At 34.1% G+C, this 24481-nt stretch overlaps 1 protein-coding gene across 4 annotated transcripts in view; it reads left to right on the forward strand.

Moving 5' to 3' along the window:
* Positions 1-24481, forward strand: part of LOC132716284 (ras-specific guanine nucleotide-releasing factor 1-like) — a 114511-nt gene that overhangs the window by 23603 nt on the left and 66427 nt on the right. For 3 of the 4 annotated variants that reach the window (XM_060699520.1, XM_060699522.1, XM_060699521.1), the window contains exon 3: positions 24013-24039. The exons of the other annotated variant lie outside the window; for it this stretch is intronic. In XM_060699520.1, coding sequence (XP_060555503.1) covers positions 24013-24039 — 27 coding nt within the window. The remainder of the gene's footprint in view (positions 1-24012; positions 24040-24481) is intronic. 4 annotated transcript variants of the gene reach the window in all.

A 24481-nucleotide genomic window follows, 5' to 3' on the forward strand; every position in this document is an offset into this window, starting at 1 on the left:
ACGTGGTATTAGAAACCCAGAACACCCGACACAACGTGCCATAGTTTTATCAAAATGTTTGTTTTATAAGGAAATATAGGTTATCGCCATATTGTATTAAAAAAGCAAACGACACAATGTGATTTATGCTATTCTTCCGGTCTTCTAATGACATTAATTTATAGTTTCGTCATTTTATCTAGTCTATTCCCATTGTTTATGTCTAAATTTCTACGTATCATGACACTTGACTCATTGAAATTATAATATGAAAAAAAAAAAATTCAATATTTAGGATTTGAAATAGAACACGTGTAAAAAGTGTTTGCATGCCATCATTCTTTCATCACCATCACCAGTACTGAAATATAATTACGCTATAGCCATCTCCAAGATTTACAAGATTTTATTATTCACTCAATACACAATCTACGAACAGGCGAACTTATACGCAACATCGTCTCTATTTTGTAAGTAATTTAGTCCAATTAAGACAAAAAACAAAATTATTTTTTTTCCTCAGTCGAAGAACTCATATTTTTAACATTGACAAAATAAAGGAATTGTCATAAATTTCGGTGCGAAAAATGACGATTTAATGCGACATCATTGTGTTACATTATGTTCGTATTGTATATTTTTGTGTTATATTACGGTCATGTACAATATACAGGTAAACATGTGAATAAGGGCCATCCGAAGGAGATACTATACATTGCCTTATTATATTTTTGTGAAGTATATGGTCATGCACAATATTTCCAAATAGTATGGTCATTTACAATATTTTATGTTGATTTGGTGATATATTCACCATTTTATGGCTTATTTTGGTCATGTTCCATATTCATGGTTATGTACAATATTTTTTGTGCTATACATGTATTAACGTCATGTACAATATTCTTGTATTTTATTTTTGTCTTGTTATTTTATGGTCATATATACAGTACTTTGTGTCATGTACAATATTTTTGTTTTAAAGTATATCTTTCTTGGCGATCATTCTAATGTTATCGCCCAATGTGTTCACTAGTTCTGGTGTATGTACTGTAATTGTCTGGTTTCAAAGTGTTCCAGTTTTTATGCCCTCTGTAATACAGGTCTTATTAAGTCGATCATGTAAAACACTCAACGAAACAATATATTTCATTGCCAACTCTTTTGTCATTAAAACAGTTCATTCAAACAAAAATTGTGCGGCGGCATAGGCGAAGGGTTAAACGCTCGGGATAGTAATTTAAGGATCTAGCCGCGTGGGTGGGGAAAGCCGTTCGTCGTTTCCTTGGGGGCAAGAAACTTATCACTCATTTTGCTCAGTACTGAATACTTACAAGTACGGATTCGAGAGTCTGTGTATAAGGTTATAGATTTCCACACAATCGAACTAAAATAAATTCTGTGTTAACTATATTTACATGGCAATTGCTTTAAAAAAAATTAGATTTGATATTTTCCAACAACTCCTCTAGTTTTAACTTTCACCGAGCTTTGTTTTGCAGTTTTAATTCCTTTTACCCCGAAGTTCTTTTGAAGACTTAATTAAAGTGCAGCGACAGAGCTTGGTTCCAATGCGTGTTTGTTGAACTCAATGGTATGGTCTAATAAACAGTGCTTATTTTGTTTAAGGTTAACACTTAGAAAAGATAGATGACATAATGTCAATTTCCTGAAAATTGTTTCCTTTATCGACGCTATGGAAGCATTACGAGTTCCCAGATAAGTATTGTGCTTCCTTTCGTGTTGAATTGCTATAGTGGATTTAGTTTATAACGTAATTCATATAATTATGTAATTTCTTGCCATACCACGTGACATTCTACGTCATTTTAAGCTGTTACAAGCTGTTACACATTGCGTTCTTTTCGAATTTTTATGCGACACGTAAAACTGTTCCATACACATGTCCCCATGTGACTCTTTTGTTAGGAAAACTGTTATTTGGGGGAAAAACTGTCAGAGTTCGTAAAAAGGCAAATTTGACACCAATGATAATGTATAAAAACTTTATACAGAACTCCAAGTATTGCAGTCACGTGGAACGGAAGTTGAGAATTGGTACAATTACCCAAGGAAAAAAGATTGCCAGTTTTCATTAGGTCATGCCAACACACAAAGAAGAAAAACAAAACAGACTGACTCACTCGTGTATTTAAACCCTTGTTTTTGTAGAAAATTGTCCTTTGCATCAGAAGAATTTCAGTAAGAACTCACTCTATACACGTAATGTAATAATTCGCTCAAGCGACGGAGAAAATTGAAAGTTATGTTTAGAAAAATTAAACAAGTAGCTTTCAAAAATTAGGTCCAACTGAACATTAAATGTCATTTTAGCGGAGCACTATTCGACAATAATGTACCATTGCGCAGTCTGGTCGTATGAACACTACTCACTCAATAGTGAACCATTGCGTAGTTTGACCGTAGTAGCACTACTCACTCAAAAGTGTACCATTGCTCAGTTTGACCGTATGAATACTACTCACTTTGCGTAGTTTGACCGTATGAACACTACTCACTCAATAGTGTACCATTGCGTAGTTTGACCGTATGAACACTACTCACTTTGCCTAGTTTGACCGTATGAACACTACTCACTCAATAGTGTACCATTGCGTAGTTTGACCGTAGGAGCACTACTCACTCAAAAGTGTACCATTGCTCAGTTTGACCGTATGAACACTACTCACTTTGCGTAGTTTGACCGTATGAACACTACTCACTCAATAGTGTACCATTGCGTAGTTTGACCGTATGAACACTACTCATTTAAAAGTGTACCATTGCGTAGTTTGACCGTAGGAGCACCACTCACTCAATAGTGTACCATTGCTCAGTTTGACCGTATGAACACTACTCACTCAATAGTGTACCATGGCGTAGTTTGGCCGTAGGAGCACTACTCACTCAATAGTGTACCATTGCGTAGTTTGACCGTAGGAGCACTACTCATTATTGTACTAGTGTGTAGTTTGACCTTAGGAGCACTACTCAATAGTGTACCAGTGCGTAGTTTGACCGTAGGAGCACTACTCAATAGTGTACCATTGCGTAGTTTGGCTGTAGGAGCACTACTCACTCAATAGTGTACAATTGCGTAATCTGACCGTATTAAAATAGAATAGGACCTTTCGACAAAATAAGATGATGGTTAAGTGGTTCTTTATAATAGGAAATCATTATAAAGTACATAGTACAGTGCCATTTCAATAGGAACTTACAGCTTAAATTGTATAGTCTTGATTAAAAGGTTTATTGATTTTAATGACTAAATGAAACTAAACGGGTATTGCGTGTATGAAATGAAATCACTTTAAAGTGCCACGACGATAATAATGTACGATAGATAAAACAAAGTTTATAATTTTCGCTCAAGGCATTTATAATGACTCATTGCATTTAAACCATAATTAAATTTATGAAAAGGAGGCAATTTGTACTCTTATTTTTCTTTGCATATTTTACCGGTAGACAATATTTTTAGTTTTTACAGAAAACCGTTTTCTGCTATTTATAAACTGGTTGTCACTTTTTAATTCAAGGTCAATGTTCAAATGCAAAAATCTTCGTTTCTAAGTGAAATTTCCGGAAACAAAATTAAATTTACACTTAATGAAACTAACCAATGGAACAAATATCAGTTTATTTCAAAGACGCGGGGCTTTAAGAAATTGTTCGAACAACAAGCAAGAACACGTACACATGTATTTCTTTAATTTTACATAAATTCAGCCAATCTGCAATGACTAAATAAGAATTGTATAGTACATTTGTCTTACCATTTGGTTATGACAATTTAAAATGAGGTCTTTACGTCGTGACTTCCGTTATTTTTATTCTTCATTTGACGCATGACACGTTACAATGGATAGGTGTAACCTTAAAAAAACACACAGCTTTTCATTGGCTTTGAAATCTGATTTCATTTATATTTTTCCATGTGTCATTTTTCTGAAAATTTATACATGATTTATTTCCTTGTACATAACTCCTTTAAATTTTACAAATATTAGATTCTATATTTAAACACATCTATCTTTAAAGTATTAATTTACAAACGATCCACGAATAATGGCGATGATCAGTTTACGAGGAGAAAATAATATCTTTACACTGATTTATAAGTTTTGATTTATAAGAAATGGTAGCGAATTAAGGCAATGACTAAAAATGCTACAAACATTTTACGACAGGTTTAAGTACAATATAAGGTTTCTAGAATTCTCTAGTATTCTTAAGTTTCCTTGTACCAATTGGTGAGTAAAATTATATCAAACGTAAATGAAGCTATGCTGTAAACATATATGAGCCGTGTCATGACAAAACCAACATAGTGGGTTTGCGACCAGCATGGATCCAGACCAGCCTGCGCATCCGCGCAGTCTGATCAGGATCCATGCTGTTCGCTTACAAACCCTATTACAAGTAGAGAATCTGATAGCGAACAGCATGGATCCTGATCAGACTGCGCGGATCCATGCTGGTCGCAAACCCACTATGTTGGTTTTGTCATGACACGGCTCATATATATTTATATTTCCTGTACAAAAATAGCGTGGGGTATCAAATATACTCGTAGTCATACATTTCACTTTTATTCTAAACGAGATCCTCACAAAATTTTAAGTAAAGTTACTTTTTGCATATCGACTTTTTCTTTTTAAAGACTATAAATCTTGTGTGAAAGTTACCTCACCATTGATTTATAAAGGCCAATGATGCCCAAGAAATGCTCTTTTAGTTTTATGTCTCAAAAGTTTTCTTATTTTTTGTTGTCCTGCAAGAAAAAAATAACATTATTCGTTTCAGAGGCATAATGTGCCTTTAATTCGTTCCTGAATTTATTTTGACATAATGGTGGAAAAAGTTTTATGAGGTATAATCATTTATGTTTTGCCATGAGCAGAAATGATATGTGGTTTTATATCGAATTATCCGATAATACCAACACGTTGTCAGTTCGGGTTATCAGGAGATTATTTCAAGACTTGGTTTACAATAACTTTTTACAGAAAATGTCATTTTTTTATTAAAATTCACTATTTAGATAATGGTGTAATTGAGTTTCTTAATTTCAATAAATATTTTGATTTAGAGATTTCTTAAAATGGTGGATCTGGACAGGAAAACAATGGGTGTATGGGCACAACTTTTGTGAACTTTAATCATTGTAATATATGTACAATTCATCGAAATTCTTTCGTCATCGCTTCCTCAAATTAAGTTTATTTTCTTTACATATATTTTTTATTTAGAACCACTTATTTATTCCCTGACAATATACTTGGTAAACAATGGGTCTAAGATTTTGAGGGTGAAATTTAATGCAAGAAACTGCAGTTATTTTTTTATAGCTCTCGCTATTTGTCCTAAAGCCTTTTAACTAAGTTTCTTGATAATACTAATCTTGCTTCAACAACCTACTGTAATAAGGTGACCGCCGGCTCAACTTGTAATGTAAATACAAGGTAAAGCTACAGTCTCACTTACATCCCGGCAGAGCCCCGGCAGAGCCCCGGTAGACGTCCGGGGTGATCCGGGAACGACCGGGGTACGACCGGGAACAACCGGGGTACATCCGTAACTCTGCCGGCAACGTCCTGGATGATCCGGGATGATCCGGGAACATCCGGCATTCGATCCCGGATGGAATAAAATATTTAATATCACCGGGGTGGTCCGGGATGATCCGGGAAGGTATAGCTTTGCCGGCATCATCCTTAGCTCTGCCGGGAACGACCGGGGTGATACCGGGAAAGCACCGTAGCTCTGCCGGCACAAACCGGGGATGATCCGGGGTATGATATAGCCGGTAGAGCTACGGTAGAGCCCCGGTATATGCCGGCAGAGCCCCGGTAACTACAGGCAGAGCCCCGGAGGATAAAGGTAGAGCTACGGTTGATCCCGGTAGAGCCCCGGTAGAGCCCCGGTAGAGCCCCGGCAAAGCCCGGATCATTTAAAAAAAATAAGGACAATTTGTGATGATTGAACTTGTTTGTATTAAAAGCCTTCCCATTTCCCTTCTATCCAGTATGGCATAAGGATTTTTCAGAAAATCATCATGAATTACTATTCTGGAACAATAGATATTATATTAAATAAAAATTATGTATCAAAGTTATCATTTTCGGGCGTTTTCAATCCACCGGGGTTCTACCGGGGCTCTGCCTGGATCGTCCTGGGCTCTGCCGGGGCTCTGCCTGGGTCGACCTGGGCTCTGCCTGGGTCAACCGGGGCTCTTCCGGCGTCATCCGGGAACGACCGGGGAAGCACCGGCATGAACCGTAGCTTCACCTGGGCTCTGCCTGGATGATCCGGAGCGCATCCTGGGTTGTTAGTAGGGAACTACCGTAGTGCTGCCGGGGTAAGTGTGACCGCAACAATAATTTCATCCCGGATCGTCCCGGATCATCCCGGTAACTTACCGGGATGGTCCTGGGCTCTGCCGGGAGTAAGTGAGACCGAGGCTTAATTGACTGTTTCTTATAAATCACCGATAGGCAAAATTACATCTACAAAAACACCTTCCGTTCTTTAAAAAGGCAACACAAATTTTTGTACATAGTTCTTTTAAAATGGTGGAGAATAGCGTAAATTCGCAGCATGATATTCGTTTTTATGAGCAATTTATTTTTCCAGTTTGATGTTTCGAAAGGAGATATTCCCGGGACAAATAGCGTAAAAAATATGTGACGTATTAACCATCATAATTGTTGGAAAAACAAATCAACTGTGGGAGCCATAAAATGTAATGAGAAATAAACTGCAATGAGAAGGAAGTGGTTGAATAAATTCTTCTACTGAAAAAAGCTCATATTTCTGTGAATGTCAATGTTTCATTAACGTTTTTTTTAAATCTACAATGTCCCGCCACAGTTTTTGTGTTTAAAATATCCGCAATGAAAAGATATCGATGTGTCTGTATTTTATTCAAAAAGAGGATCGTTGAAATGTTTAAATAAAATTAGATTTCCCATAAAATGAAATAGGAAGAAAACGGACAAAACAATAAATTCCAGCAGTGGTGCAGCTCTTTATTGTTCTTTCGGTCCATGTGTAACATATATGATAATGTTTTTTTTATTCTTGTTCAAAGAAATGAAATTCCTTGGTAAACGCATAATAGTTTTCGAAACATCCACGGATGTGATGGCGGTGATCCGGCTTTTATGACATTTTCCCGTAGTTCTAGGAAATGTGGAATTTGATCATAATGGTCGGTGGTTCTACTCAGGTGCCTGAAATAATACACTGAAGGTCTTCTGAGGTCTTCCTCCGCCAGTAAAGCTTGAAAGTCGACATATACTGTGTTTGTGTGACGTAAAACCTAACAAAAATATATAATTATATATACATTGTATAAGAACCATCATTACGAAGTTCAATTACCTATCATTTTCACAAATTGATGATATTACACTAAGAACATACTTTTTAATTTATCGTTACTTCTTTGAAACAGACGCCAGGATTTTTTAAAAATCTGTTAAGTTACTTTTCTTCTTTGAAGTAAAAAAGAGACAACCACAAAGAATCCATAATAGATCATTAGAGAACTCTACTTTATAGAATCACATTTAAACATTGTGATAAAACACCGTTGTCAACAAAAAAGGAGGTAATCTTACACAAGTATGTCTGGAAGAACTTTATTGCATTATCCGAAAATTTATACAATTTTCTTTCATTGAATTATGAGGTCAAATGTCTTTTTTATAGTTAGAATTTAAAGTCCATAATTGCTTTTAACCCATCGGTGCCAGAAAGCTAAAATTCGAAAGAATGAAGAGAATACAATGACACTGTCGTGTAAAAAATATGTCGTTTGCAAACAGATTAATGTTCAAATGTAGTGATTTCTGTAAAGATCATATTTATCTGACTTGCAACTTGAATCTGCTTTTGAGTCTGATTTATTTTTGACTGCAGAGTGCATTAGTCATTTGCAACATCGGCCCTCAACTCCCTAGATGATATAAGGTTTTTCTGCTTCTTTCCTCCTAGGTGACACCGCGGATACAAATGAATCAAAATAACACCTTTTTCCTTTTCTTGCGGTAGACACTAGTTTATTGATTCCGGTGTTAAGATCTTTTCCGTAGATTAAGCACTTTTCGTGCTTCGTTCACATCATCAGAAATTCATTTATGATGCGGACATCAATTTGTTCTTTTAGGGCTTTTGTTCTTTTTGTACCATATATGCTGATGAAGGAATGCACTTTGAACAGTATATATGGAAATAAAATTAAATTCATTATAATTAATTAAAAAGGACTGTATATTGTAGTTTTATATTTGAATTTATGCTCTATTGATTGTGGGCAGTCAGGAAGGTTAAAAAGCATCGACAACGATTTTTATGTTCTGACGATGATGACCGGTTGTTCACCAATATTTGTCAGTGTATTACTAGAATTAATAGACTCATTGATATAACCTTTATATGTTTGCTGTTTATATCTGTTGTTTGAACTGATGTATATAATAATTTAGAGTTTTATTACATACATTAAAAGTGTTCAGGCGATGTTTTTTCAGAAGGATGCTAATTTGAAAAGAGTTTACTGTATGTCTTTTCTTTCTTTTCATCATGTTTATATTCATTTTATTTTGATTTTTTCTGTATCAAAACCTCCATTATGTATCTGTTTATATACTACGTATAAAACACACGTCAATTAATAGATAACTAGCTTTTAATAAATCCGACATCAAATAAACTTGCCGATATAATCGGTCAGAAAATAATGTTTCGTCATATTGAACAGGAAAATGATTGCATAAATAACCATATTTCACTTTTGCACACAAAAAAAATCACAGGGCATTTAATGACGGCCACAACTATCCGCCAATAGTCTGTAATTATCTTTTACGAAGGGAGACATTTGTTGTTCCTGTAAAACAAGCTATCGTTTAAATCGATTTTTGTTTTTATTCTCTCTTTGAACGTTATTGTGTCGTGTTCAAATGGCAAATCTCGGATTTCCAAGCACACTAGTTCTCGATTAGCGAGACTATAATTGTTAAACGATCGATTTTTACCTTACCACCACTATTCTCTTGGCCCTACAGTCACTGAAGTGATTCTACAGCCGGTTCCAATTACAAATGTGAATAATGGCACCGTTGTAACAACTTCACACAATAATTATCTTTAAACAAAATCAATGAATGGACGTATTATCATGCTATGATCTTTCGTGATTGCTAACCAGCTAAATTCCATAAATGGACTCGCCCTGCTGCAGTCTTTTGACAGTGTCCATTGTAAATATAAGGGATGTCAAGATGGAAAATTTGAAGTTACTAAGTCAATAGTATATAGAGCGCGGTCAGACCGGCGGAGGTGTCGGCTTGCCTGTCTCGACACCAGCTACACTAGTGGCAAGGACTAAAGTATTTCGGTTTCAGAAGGATAAGCGAAGGTTAAAAGATATACTTTGCTCATCTTTAGGTAAAATACTTTATTGCAGAAATTTATCGAAATCTAGTAAATTCTTCCTGCATATGTCCTGAATATGTCTCATTTGAATGAGTGAATGTATAAACTATGTTTGGGAAGCTGCATTCCATATTTACTTGTCAATTTAATTTGGTATATTCTTATAAAACTGTCAATTTTTGTAACGACATAATGTAATAGCCCTGTAATTATTCTGTGTGTAAAAAAATATGTTATTTCACATTTCAAAAGAGACTGTATAGTAATTTTCAGTCTTATTTTTCAAATACCAAATTTGAGCATATATCTTTAAAATACGTGGTACATGTATAATATAATGAAAGTAATGCGGCAATTTGCATTGATATTTTTCAACAAGATATATACGTATGAAATGCGAAAAAGATGTATGAAATATTATGGTATTGTACATAATTTGAATTTGTACATTTTTCTTGATAAAAAAAATAATAATAACTATCATTTTTTAAAGAAGTTCACGTTTTGAAAAAAAATGTAAAAAAAGATATAAAGAATTCGCGGATGATTATTAATGTAAAAGCCTTCTACAATTTCTGTCGGAACCTCTGACATAAAAAGGAAATCAGTTTATTTATGTAATATATTTAAAAAAATCGGATGAACAAATACAAACAGAGCTTTTCGTACAGACCTTGCATGACGACAAATTTGCTTTATGTAATAGATATAATCCGAAAACTGTCTGATATATGTGAATATTGCATGACACAAACTGTACAGGACCGGCTGGATTTCTAAATTTTACATTTTAGACGTTTTAATGCAGAATTCATTTGGAAATATTCTATCTTTTTTGTAACGACAAATTATAATATATTTAGTGTTGGAATAGAGGAATAGAATTGAATAGAAGAATCTAAAACTTTTTGCTTGCAGAAAAGTGGTATTTTATATCAATAATCAAACTTTAAAAGTTATGATTACACTATGGCTCATGGCTTCCTAGACCCATGGTTTTATATTAACGATGTTTGGGGTATTACTGTGGAATTCAATAGGAACATCTTGTCTATTATACGCTATATTCTTATCCGAAATTTGACGGAAAGGGCCGAGAAGATGCGATTGTTATGAAATAATTAAAAATTGAATCCTTACTGGTCGGTCGACGTGGCAAACTTGACACTTGTTACAGGCCCAGCTTCGTTAAGCCAGTTCAAACACGAATGGCAGCAAAACAGTACAAGCATTTTCATCCTAATTTTGACGAAGTTTTTTTTCGGGGCAGAAACACGAATGGCACAAATCAGCCACCATAGAGTTAGAAATAATAATTGTTTTATACATTTCTTTTTTATTTTTTAATGTGCTTTTATATGCTCAAAAGAATTTGATGTGAGTCGTTTATTTAAATAGTAAAATATACAATTTTTGAATGGAATATACATGTTAAATATATACGCCCGAAACATCATTGCAAACCGCATCGTCGTCATCGTCGTCATCAACCTCATCATCGTCATCATCAGTAGCAGCAACATCATCCTCATCATTATCACAATCGTCATCACTGTCATCATCCACTGGAACATGAATTATTGTTACACTCCCATTGAACGTGATCATGTCATAAATCATTTTTGTCAAAGCTCTACAAACAGCAAGATTTCCCCGTCAGGAAAAAAGTGCGCCAAAAACGAGAACAAATTCCAATATTTATATCGATTTGATTGTCTTAAAGAAATAAAGAATTAAACAATTCACAAAAGATTGTTTCATTCTTAAGATTAAGATTTGATTATTTATTTCATTTGATCCAGTTTTGGTATCATTGGGAAGATAAAATGATTTTAAAGTGAATAGGTCCGTAATGGGAAGTCTGTTATACCATAACTTATTAATTGAGCCGTGTCACGACAAAACCAACATAATGGGTTTGCGACCAGCATGGATCTAGACCAGACTGCGCATCCGCGCAGTCTGATCAGGATCCATGCTGTTCGCTATCAGTTTCTCTACTTGTTATAGGGTTTGTAAGCGAACAGCATGGATCCTGATCAGACTGTGCGGATGCGCAGGCTGGTCTGGATCCATGCTGGTCGCAAACCCATTATGTTGGTTTTGTCGTGACACGGCTCTTATGTTGATAGTACATGCACTCGTAGTTAGTAATTTAGTATCAGACATGACGACACATCACGAACGAGTTATGTATTGATGTTGGTAAGTGTGAGATACATGATCCGATATTACATAGCTCAATAAAGCAGATAATAAATTGTTATAGAACAAGATAATTACATGTGTTATTCATCATATAAATTTTCATACTAAATCACGTAGAATTTTATCAACATGTTTTTCAATAAATATTATACAAAATGTATATATGTTACATGTATAAGAATATCGAAATGATACATTTCTACTGATTTAACATTTTTTTGAAATACTTATTGAAAATTGTGCCAATTGTAGATCAATCCACTTTAAAGAAAAAATGTAATTTGTGAAAAGACCTATCTGTGTGTTTGGGTTTGTTTACCCGCGCCACCGGAAAGAGGACATATGGGCGAGCATATGAAAAGACCACGCAAGGATTTTCAATTTATACCAACGTTTACTCGTTTAGTAGTCACATCGTAGAGATAACCAATCTGCTCAGTTGATGCATTGCCTCATTTGAACCATAGATACATTTATATCATGGTATGCACATTTGAAACAAAAATGCATTTGCATCATGGCATGCACATTTGAAACAAAAATGCATTTGTATCATGGTATGCACATTTGAACCATAAATGCATTTGTATTCTGGCATGACCATTTGAAACAAAAATGCATTTGTATCATTGTATGCTCATTTGAATCATATTTACATTTGTATTCTGGTATGCCCATTTTAACCATAAATGCATTTGTATCCTGGCATTGTCATTTTAACCGTTAATACATTTTTGTTATGGTATGCACATTTGAACAATAAAATACATTTGTAACATTACATGGTCATTTAAATCGTAAATATATTTGTATCATGGCATGGTCATTTGAACCGTAAATACATTTGTATCGTAGCATGCACATTTTAATCATAAATACATTTATGTCATGGTATGCACATTTGAACCATAAATACATTTATATCATGACATGGTCATTTGAATCATAACTACAATTGTATCCTGGCATGGACATTTGAACCATAAATACATTTGTATCATGATTAAATTGTAAATACATTTGTATCATGGTATGCACATTTGAACCATAAATACATTGGTATCATGACATGCACATAAAATCATTTGTATCATGACATGTACATAAATACATTTGTATCAAGGTATGCTCATTTGATAAATACATTTGCAATGCATGCATATTTGAATATGCATATTTGAATATTTCTATCTTGATAAATAGAATAGTTGAATGAATGAAGTACAGAACTTACCGAGGATTGTGTTATAGGGATATTAATCGTTGATAAACACCGGTAATAGTACTGTTTTAGATTTTTGGCCAAGTCAACGATGTAAAAATACATTTACTACTTCATGTTACCGCCAAAAAAGATACATGTTTAATTTTATAAAGATTATTTATATATCAAGGGCTTGTGATACAGTGAGTGAGTGACTAATATAATAAAAAAACTAAATAATATTTTTTTTTTACATTTTACATAAATACATCAAAGGATTGCAATAGGTTAGCGATTATTGATTCTATGGCAGAATTATTTCGTTCTGTCTAAAAAAAACAACAACACAACAACATTGAAGTAAATATTGCGAGAATGAATATATCTAATACTTGTCCAATTTGCCTTGGACAACATATGGTAATTACTAGCATACTCACATGATTTTTACTCTATTTGTTAATGTTATAAATGAATACATTGATCTTAACCAACTCGCAGGGAAATTATATTGACCTGGCATTATATACATATGACAATATTTACTACTGGATACTGCAAATTGAAACGAAACAGAAAATGAAGGAATATAATTTATCACGGTGCATCAAAACGCACACAAAAGCAATGCATATCAAAGGTGGAAAAGTTGAAACAATTGATTTGTCGTGTAATTTATAAGCTGGTGTCTAAATCTTGTTCACTGGAGCATGCTACTAAAAGGTTAACAGATATAAAAAAGACAAATCAAAATTAAGTTTCCTGTCTGGTCAAACGAAAATAAACGAGATGCAATATTTGCCCATGTATTTTTTATAAATAGAAATATGAAATATGAATGATTTTCTTTTAAAAAAAATAAAACTATTTGTCAGATCTTTGCAATATAACTAATGATATTTTAGAAAAACACCTATTACCTTCCGAGTAATTTTGCTATGAAGGATATAATTCGTTTGAGATTTGAAATGGAAGAATAATTGATAGGGAAATTTGAAATTAAATACCGTTTTTGTATCTGCTACATTCGACAGCTGCTTTTATACATGTATATATAAAACAGTATTTGCATGCAAGTTTTAATATGCTCCTTTTTTGGCAAAAATATATTAAAGTAATGCTAGACGTATAAAAAAATCAATGTTTTATTTTAACATTGTTAATTATACCCCCGCACAACGAAGTTGTAAGGGGGTATACTGGAATCAGCTTGTCCGTCCGGCCTTCCGGACGTCCGGACGTCTCCCCGTCCGTCGGTTTTTCCTTGTCCGCCCAATAACTTGAGATTCCTTTGGCCCACAGTCTTCATATTTGGCATGGAGGTTAGTCATGATTAGTAGATGACCCCTATTGATTTTGGGGTCACTGGGTCAAAGGTCAAGGTCACAGGGGCCTTGACTTTAAAAAGCTTGTCCGCCCAATAACTTGAGATTTCTTTGGCTCACAGTCTTCATATTTGGCATGGAGGTTAATCATGATTAGTAGATGACCTCTATTGATTTTGAGGTCACTGGGTGAAATGTCAAGGTCACAGGGCCTTGACTAAAAAAAGCTTGTCCGCCCAATAACTTGAGATTTCTTTGGCCCACAGTCTTCATATTTGGCATGGGGGTTAATCATGATAAGTAGATGACCTCTATTGATTTTGAGGTCACTGGGTGAAATGTCAAGGTCACAGGGGCCTTGACTATAAAAAGCTTGTCCGCCCAATAACTTGAGATTCCTTTGACCCACAGTCTTCATATTTGGCATGGAGGTTAGTGGTGATTAGTAGATGACCCCTATTGATTTTGAGGTCACTGTGTCAAAGGTCAAGGTCACAGGGGCCTTGACTACAAAAAGATTGTCCGCCCAATAACTTGAGATTCCTTTGACCCATTGACTTCATATTTGGCATGGAGGTTAGTCATGATTAGTAGATTTTGAGGTCACTGGATCAAAGTTCAAGGTCACAGGGACCTTGACTTAAAAAAAGCTTCTGACAAAGTGGTATGCGGGGGTATTCACGCCATGACAGTGGCAGTTCTAGTTGCAACTGGTATAAATATCTGGAAAAAGTAATCCCTCGGAATCACCAAAATCAGAAAATAATACATGAAAATTGTATAAATTCTTCATTTGTTTTTGTATTTTTTTTTGTATAAATGTTTTCCTGACAAAACATATTGTATGAGCCGAACTTCATTTATCTTAACAGTGCGTTATACTTTACTATCAATATGTGTGTGACCAGTTGTGGAACATTTATAGTATATATAGATGACAACTGCCTGATAAAGTTTTCTTGCGTCGGTTAATACATCTTTTATGCAAATAAGTCTGGATAACGTCATCAATAAAAGTTACGGGGCGCTTAATAAAAAAACTAAAGCGGCGCGTTTGTCCGATGAATGATTGTGATAATGGATCGTATAAAATTATTTCACCAAACAAATACAAATCAATTATTTTCCATATATAATTTAAAGTAACAATTTTTGCATAATACGTGATAGAAATGCTTGAATAGTTTGAATGATTGTTGATTTTATAAATGGAATTGATGAATTTTGTTCATTAAATTTAGAGGTAAATTTGTGCAATGGTTATTCCAATGCATTGTAGGTATTCAAATGAATCCTCTACAAGTAAAGCTTTTTAAGGGAGGGGACTTGGGAGGCGGTGTGGGGATGGGGAAGTTTTGCAGATGTTATTACATATCCAAAGGTCCAGCCAATGAAAATGTAAAAGATAAAAATTGTTTTGCAGGTAAAAGAAAATAATACGCACAATGTAAGTACAAACTAGGTTCAGCCAATGAAAGTGTGTCATAGAAATATTGTTGCAGGTAAAACAAAATAATGCACGAAATATATGTACAAATTATATACCATCGTAGCATATGTATACATATTTACTTCACGTGGACTTGCTATAAAGCATCTTGGAATATTTGCATATATTTACATTGCAAGGATTTGTATTAATAAAAGACCTTGGAATATATGCACACAGTTGTATATTTACAACCCATCGCCTGTATAAAGGCATCTTCAAATATACACATATATTTTGGATACAAACACCTGTATTAAAGCGCATTAGATTAAATTTATATATTTACAAAACAAAGACCTGTATTTAAGCATCGTAAAATTGTATGATAACCTTATAAGCATATTTTAGTACTTTTGGTTTTCGTATCATCTCTGATAGGACCTAGTGAAATGGCAGCAGCTGTGAGGAATATTTTGTTCAACGTTAAGGCAATTAATTGTGAGGGAAAATGAGCTCTGGCTGGAACCATGGTAACTCGATAGTAATACTATACATTTCTCTCTCTAAGCCAAATGTAACTATTCTTGTTTTACAGAGGGAAAGCAAAATTTAATGTTATTTAGGAAACGTGTTTTTCACAGCTGAATATTTCTAAAGTAAAGTTGTATGATATCTGGGAAACGTTTTTTTTCTTCCGCGGATGTTTATTTTTAAATTCAAATTGTTTTGCATTTCACAAACCGCAAAATTATGAATATGTCTTCGTCTGCGTTTTCCTTCAAATAAACCAGGTCAGATAGTTATAAAAAGCCTGAGTGTAAAAACAACACGCATGCGACTTCTTTTTGCATAGTTTCTAAAATGACATGATTATTTACGTTGCTTTTTAGCGGACATAGCACCCTTTCATATGGTGGCTGCTTCGACAAAACCGACAAAAACAACAACAACAACGACAACAAAAAGACATTGAATGTATAGACAACACGCATGTGACTTCTTCTTGCATAGTTGGAAACGTTTCTAAAATGACATGAATATTTACGTTGCTTTTTTAGCGGAAATAGCACCCTTTCATGCGGTGACTGCATTGACAAATCGGACTTGAAAAAAATAATTAAACGTCAAATATCAAGGTTGTCCGGTATACTTTTGTAATGCTGACGTTATGTATGATATGTTTAAGTTGTATGGTACGTTTGAAAATTGTCACATGTTTTTTTGGTTTTATATCTATTCTTGATTTAGTTGATATAACGTTCTTTGTCACCGCTGGATCAATAGAAACAGACACACAATTATTTGAGCCGCGTGACGACAAAACCAACATAATGGGTTTGCGACCAGCATGGATCCAGACCAGCCTGCGCATCCGCGCAGTCTGATCAGGATCCATGCTATTCGCTATCAGTTTCTTTACTTGTTATAGGGTTTGTAAGCGAACAGCATGGATCCTGATCAGACTGCGCGGATGCGCAGGCTGGTCTGGATCCATGCTGGTCGCAAACGCACTATGTTGGTTTTGTCGTGTCGCGGCTCATTTCTGTGTAACTAATTGACGACTGGGTATAGTGCACTATTATTTCTGACAACATTAAACGCTGCCAGTCTTTTGACAGAACGCAATGAATATTTCATGCGGCGGTTTGTTATTCTCTTTTACCAATATGTATGGCGGCTGTTTAGTGCCACTACTTGTAAATCGTCGTATTTATAATAATTATTATCTATAAACTGAAAATAAATCACAAAAATGTGGGAATTGCGGCTGGTAGCATAATGCAATACTCTCTTTCTCATAAAAACTATCGCCAATGACTTCTTATTGAATCAATAGTGTGGTTTGTTTTGTATTAGTGTGTGTTTTTTTTGGTTCATTTCATATTTCATACACTAAGCTTTGCAATGGCAGCTTCACAAGCTAAAGAAAGGTGTCGTTATGGCGCTTGAACGTTTCAAAAAGAAACATTTTTGTAACCATTTAAGAAACTCCACTTTTTAGACATGACGGGACTGAAAATATTTTTCCAAAAAATATTTTTGCAACGCTTTTTTCTTAAATTCGGCTAATAATCACATATAAAATTGAGTGCTTCACTTTTTTATAAGATTTTAAAATTCTATAATTTTATGCATTTAGACCTTTAAGTTTGACCTTTTCAAATACGTACTTATTATACTTATTTGAAATATCGGTAACAAAACCTTTCACAATTAACTAACTTGAATAGTTCATATTATTAGTTACTTTGTATATCTTTAACGCCTTTTTTCTTTAGAATTACATAAACGGATGCCCCTTGTTGAAAATAAACATATTAAATTATTCAAATTTGCTTTAAGCTTTATAACACAAATGATCATTTGCAATTGATATGCACAATGAGCTATATTTCTACAATAGATACACTATAACATACAAAGATTTGTTCTTGAAAGCGTTTAAATTGGAAATAAAATGGCGGGCATTTGCCCTAAGTAGATCTACTTCGATTTCAAAATTCTTCTATCCTTGTAACAGATCACTCAGACAAAGATTTCTTATCTGTAGTTTAATGATGCCTTTTGTAACAATCGTCTTGCCGAATTTCCGATTTAGTTTTCCCAGACATATTATTTTGCAATGAAAATTTATATTGTGTTTTGGCCTTTCTCAGCTTCCGTACATTGATATTGATGGATTTATCTTTGTTATCACAAATATGGCTCGTAAATAATTGCTGATATTATGTAACATAGAGGCATCTCCTGTAATATCATTCCAATATTTGTTGTCATTGCCAGGGCCGCTTCAGAATTTGCTGATGTAATGAATACATGTATATCGGAACCTTTACACGGAAGTGCGTAAAAATGCTTAAAAAGCGTAAAAAAACCAAATTTGACCTTCTTCTTAAGCTTGAAAGTTAAAGCCCTGATTTAGAAAAATCAGTTTTCACGACGATTGGAAAGACAATTTGAATTCAATATGGCATAGCTCGGTATATGTTTTAATTGAGCAGACGACACTTTGTAAAATACATGACTCTAAATGAAGATATTTAATTCTCGGCAGCAAACATGCAAATGAAATACTGTTAAAATCTGCTGATAAACCAAATCAAACAAACACAAGCTCAGACTGTTTATCTCAACTAATCAATAATGTATAGTAAACACTAGCTCGCTGATATTGTGCTGCACTATTGAAAATTCATACATTATTTAGACTAGAATAAAATTGAAAATCAGTACATAGCATATACATGATATACATCAAATAGAATAATACATTAAAGAGAAAACGCAGCCTAAGAACAGATATGGTAATAAAACGTTTCTTTTTCTTTAAAGATATACTGGCAGAAGTAACATCAATAGGCTAATTTCAATTTTAGTAGTCATGCCACCTTTGACCCCCCCCCCCCCCCAAAAAAAAAAAATAAAAAAAAAATAAAAAATAAATAAATAAACAAGTAAATAAGATAAGATAACATAAAATAAAAAAATAAATAATTACAAATATGTAAATATATAATAAAAATAGTTAAACAGATAAAAAATAAATAAACGAATAAATAATAAATAAATAAATAAATCAGAAAGCTAAAGCATGTATTACCAGGATAATTTTATCTCTGCCTATTACAACAATATTTGAGTTTGTTATGATTAACCTATATGTGCTTTGTGGGCATATTACGTATATAGCACTACTATATCTTTACAATATCGACATGTGTTTATTAAATTATTCATTATTTGCGTTCTTGGAATAACAGATGTTTCGCTGCACTACTAGTGGACCCGGCTCATTTCTATTTTCACATATATCCATAAAAAATCATTAAAAAAGTAATAGAAGTTCTAAAATTGGCCTGTACGGGTTCGACCCGGAAACCAGCCCTTGTTCATTTTACATTATTACATACTAAAAGTTATATGAATCAGATCATATAAACTTCATCTTCCATACTTCAATTAGAAGTTCATGATATTTAAATATAGAATTCCCTTTCGCATTCACAATAAATTATCTCAAATAGCATACCAAAACCTAAACCCTTATCAGCAAATATTCTTAGTTATTTTCGGTTTATAAATTGTGATACTTTATTTAACTCTTAAAGTTTTTGAATTTATTTTATGCCCCACCTGAAAATAGTTCTTAGAAGCAAAAAACAAGTAACAATCAACATAGCATTAAAAGAACATACAATACATAATTTACAACAGCAGCGCAAAAAACCCCCTTTTAAAGTGGGAGGCCGATATAACTATTATTTCCACGGAAGAGAAAGTGCGCTTGCAGAATGTTTTTTCGTTTGGACATTACCAGTGATTCCTTATCTGCCAGTTCAATTTTGGATTGTCCTCGTGTATTTAAGTGAATATTTTTAATTAGTCAAATCGGTCACGGAGGCCCTTAAGATATCTTATGGAAAAAAGTAAGAAACCATTTATTAAAGGTAAGTTTAAGAAATTATTATGATTGTAAAAATTGAGCATTTTCACAGATAAATGTTCGTGACTTTCTCCGTCATGTAAAAACCAAAAATTACAAACAATCTATGGGGTTTCATAACGTAATCCTTTTCTATCCCTATAATTATGGAATATCGGACGACTCAAAATCGTGCGAGACGCGACATTCCGATGAGACACGAAGCGAGGCACGAAATTGTAACACGAGATCTCGTCGAATTATCCCGTACCACGAGGTTTCAGAAATGAATAAATTTTTACTCCTTTAGATAGAGCAAGTATGAAATTATTAATATTCAAATAATGATTTCTGAGGAAGTTATATGCTTGTAATCTAAAGAAATTCGCGATAAATGTGAAATAATGCGTCATAAAAAAATGTAGTATTTTGACTTCAATACAAAATTCTAAACCACTTCAACTGTACAAACTGCAAAAAGCAGCAGATGAAAAATGCTTTAGGTAATTAGCCAATGAGTAACTTTTTTGAGCTATAAAAGTATACCAAAAATACAAACTTTTAAGGAATACAAATAAAAGCATTTCTCAGGCATAATGGGCCTTTAAGTGATTTTATGTAGACTATGAAGGGAATACTACTTAGCGGTATATGACCTGGAATCAATTTTTTGTCTCACGAACTAGATGCGAAGCGAGATGCGAGATTTCGGCAAGATGCGAAACGAGTCACGATATTGTATCATTCAATATCAACCGATTACGGTGTTCCGTTTGGACATAAGTAACATTTTGACTCCCTGAACAGCTATGCGTAATGGTACAAAGGTGAAATTGAGATGGTACGATGATTAAAACACGATGACACGATGGTGAAATCATGATGATGCGATGACACGATAGAGAAAATAATCATCATCATGCCATCGCAGTTTCATCATATCGTACCATCGTATTTTCGCCATCGTAACATCGTCTTTCACCATAGTATCATCACGTTTTCATCATCGAACCTTCATTGTTTCACCATCGTACAATCGTTGTTTCACCATCGTACAGTCGTTGTTTCACGTTCGTACCATTATGTTTTCACCATCGCACCATCGCGTTTTCATCAACGTAACATCGTGCCACCGCGCTGTCACCATTGTACCATCGTGAACGGGATTTAGTTTGTTTCAGTGTACGCCTTCAGGTTAAGCCAATCAATTACTTGAATTAGAGATATTATGATTAATAGTTCACTATAGGTTTTCATAAAGAAAGCATAAGCAAACCTATGATGATTACACTTGACATGAGGTAAAACGGCGAACCTCAATTCTAAAAAAGAATTTCTGCCGTGGGAATAATGTGACAAATAATTCATAAAAAATGACATGAGACAAATGTGCTTTCTTGTCCCTTAAAAACTCATGAGACAAATGTGCTTTCTTGTCCCTTAAAAAACTTGATCGGAGCACATTTGTCACACAAATGAGTTTTTTGGGGTAGACATTTGAGGTGCCATTTGTCTCATGTGGGACAAATGCGACCGCATTGGTCTTACGTAAGACAAATGTGCTCCGAGACAAATGTGCTCCTACAGTGCTTTCTGGTATATTACGTATAAAAATAGCTTACTACTATACCATTCAAATCAATACCACAGTCTGGTCAGTATCGACGTCTTTATTGATTTTTTTCTCCTGGAACCCACAGTGATAAGCCTTTGCCACTTGCCACTCGTGCAGTTTGACCCGGCTCTATAACTTTTAAATTTTCATCAAATAAATCCAATAAAAAAAAATCAGTAAAAATCCCCTAAATTGATAATAGACAGTTCTAAAATTAGAAGCTGGAAAGTCTATTTTAGAAAAAATAGCAGGGTAAGGTTAAAAAAATAACGACCAACAGAGAAGAAGAGGCATGGTAATGACCATATGAGCCGCGTCACGACAAAACCAACATAATAGGTTTGCGACCAGCATGGTTCCAGACCAGCCTGCGCATCCGCGCAGTCTGATCAGGATCCATGCTGTTCGCTTACATCTCTTTAACAAGTAGAGAAACTGATAGCGAACAGCATGGATCCTGATCAGACTGCGCGGATACGCAGGCTGGTCTGGATCCATGCTGGTCGCAAACCCATTATGTTGGTTTTGTCATGACGCGGCTCATATACATACTTCATACTTCATCTTAAGAAAGGTTCATGGAGGTGTCAAATATAGAAGTCTTTCGCAATTAACAATATATTTACTCTCTAACAAGTAACAAAAGTGCCCTTACTCCTTATCAGAAATATTTTCTTACTTATTTTTATGGTTTTATAAATTCGAAAAACTGATTTTCTTTATTATAAACTACTAAAAAAATGAAATCCTCCACGATATGTTACATCTGATTTTATGCCCAAACGTTTTTTTTCTTTTTGCAAACAGTAGTCATATAGAATGCACAATAAACAAGAAAGAAAACAACACACACATAACAATAAAAAATAAGAACAAAACAAACAATAACACTACATATGACAACAGCAGCGCAAAAAAAACCCCAGCTTCCTTCAAAGAAGAATGTAACCCGTATTATAAGCGTATTTTATTTAAACTGGAAAAGAAAAGTGCCGAATTTTACTTTAACAGAATGTTGTTTTTTTTAACCATTATCCCGCTGAATTTTTTTTAATGGTCTTGTCCAGCTTCAATTTTTGGAATTGTCCATTCTGTGGATATTAAGATGAATATTAATAGGTAGTCAACCTCTAGTGCAAAGCCTGGTCAGTCTACAAGAAATACAGGCCCGTCTACCCGGCTCTATACTAGTACTGGTAGCGAGAGTCAACCGCCAAACCATCTTATTAAAGGTGAAGTTAAGAAAGCATTATTTTAACATTGATCCGCGCATAAAAGGTTAGAAGCATATTTGCACAGATAACAGACGTTCGTGTCACTTTTCTCCCAGTAAAAACCAAAACATCTCACAAAACCATACATCACAATTAACTATGCACGAGTCTTCAATAACGTAAGCCTCTCTTTTCTCTATCCCCCCTCTCTCTCTCTCTCTTAGGATTTTTAAGTTGTGTAACGTGTCTACATCATCGACAGTCTGATATTGTAGGGGATCAACGGCCATTCTGATAGTGAAGGGGGGATAGATAAGTTCTGGAAAACATCGATATTCTACCATTGTGAGATTAGTACACTTTACAGGAATTCCTTGTCTCCTCAAACAATTTAAATCTTGCTAAAGCAATAATTTTCCGCTAATCTCTTTGCTTTGTTTAATGTCTGAGAGAGCGGGAGAGTGAGAAAGAGAGAGGTTTAGGCAGCTGTTTTATAAGATGATAACGATCGAAAATTTCCGTTTAAGACAATTCATTCGTAGTTTAATTTGTTGTTCGATTAAACAATTGAACGTAAGTTTGGACATTGCAGTTTTTGACATAGTATTAAGTGCTATATATACGACGTAAAGTTGCCACGTTTTCTCTGTTTACGTTACAAAGGTAAAGGCAGCTTGGCTGATTAAATAATATGATAAAAATACCAACATTATTAAGACAATAGGTTGATTTTTATTATCAGAGTTTCAGCAGTTTAAAAGGAAATTTCCAAACTAGAAGAAAAAAAGATCATTTTCGTTTTAAGTCAAAGCACACGAATAAAACCTAAGCAGTGAAAGATATAACTATAGGGCTGCTGATTTTTGTTTTGAAACGGATTTATTCTGCCATCCATTTAAACTTTTTGCCGGATTTCAATATTAAAATGTAAAACTTGAGCTACCAACATTATAGAGCCTAGCTCTTTGAGGGTGGCAAAAGCAAATTACTTCTATTTTCAGGAGGGAAAGGGTTGATAAGTTAATAATGGATTTCCATTTGTCAAATAATGTATTCGAGTTTAAAGATTTTTTTTATTATGTACATGTAAATAGCATGGCATCAATTATATATATATATATTTATAATAAATAAGTAATTTGTAAATATTATTGACTATTTTCAGATGACATGGAATAATTACAAGGTTGAGGTAATTTCAAGTTTGTTTTGATCTATCTTATGTATTAACAGCACTTTTTACGCATGACATTAGCTCGCACAGCTCGCACATATTCCGTATAGCACTAATTGATATAATTTGAAATACTCATTCTTGTTTCTGTGAGTGTTTACAACACGTTTTTGCTGCAAACTAATATGTTTTTGTATACTTCTCTTTTCTTCTCCTCTCCTCTCCTCTCTTCTCTTTTTCTTTCTCTTCTATTCTCTTCTCTTCTCCTCTTCTGTTCTGTTCTCTTCTCTTCCCTTTTTCTCTCTTCTCTTCTGTTATTTTCTCTTCTCTTCTCCTCTCTTTCACTTGTCTTTCACTTCTCTTTCGCTTTCTCTTCTCTTTTCTTTCTTTTCTCTTCTCTTCTCTTCTCTTCTCTTCTCTTCTCTTCTTTTCTCTTCTCTTCTCCTCTTCTGTTCTGTTC

The sequence above is a fragment of the Ruditapes philippinarum genome, unplaced genomic scaffold, assembly GCF_026571515.1.
Source record: "Ruditapes philippinarum isolate M1 unplaced genomic scaffold, ASM2657151v2 ctg154_1_1_1_1, whole genome shotgun sequence".
In the NCBI taxonomy this organism is placed as follows: Eukaryota; Metazoa; Mollusca; class Bivalvia; order Venerida; family Veneridae; genus Ruditapes; species Ruditapes philippinarum.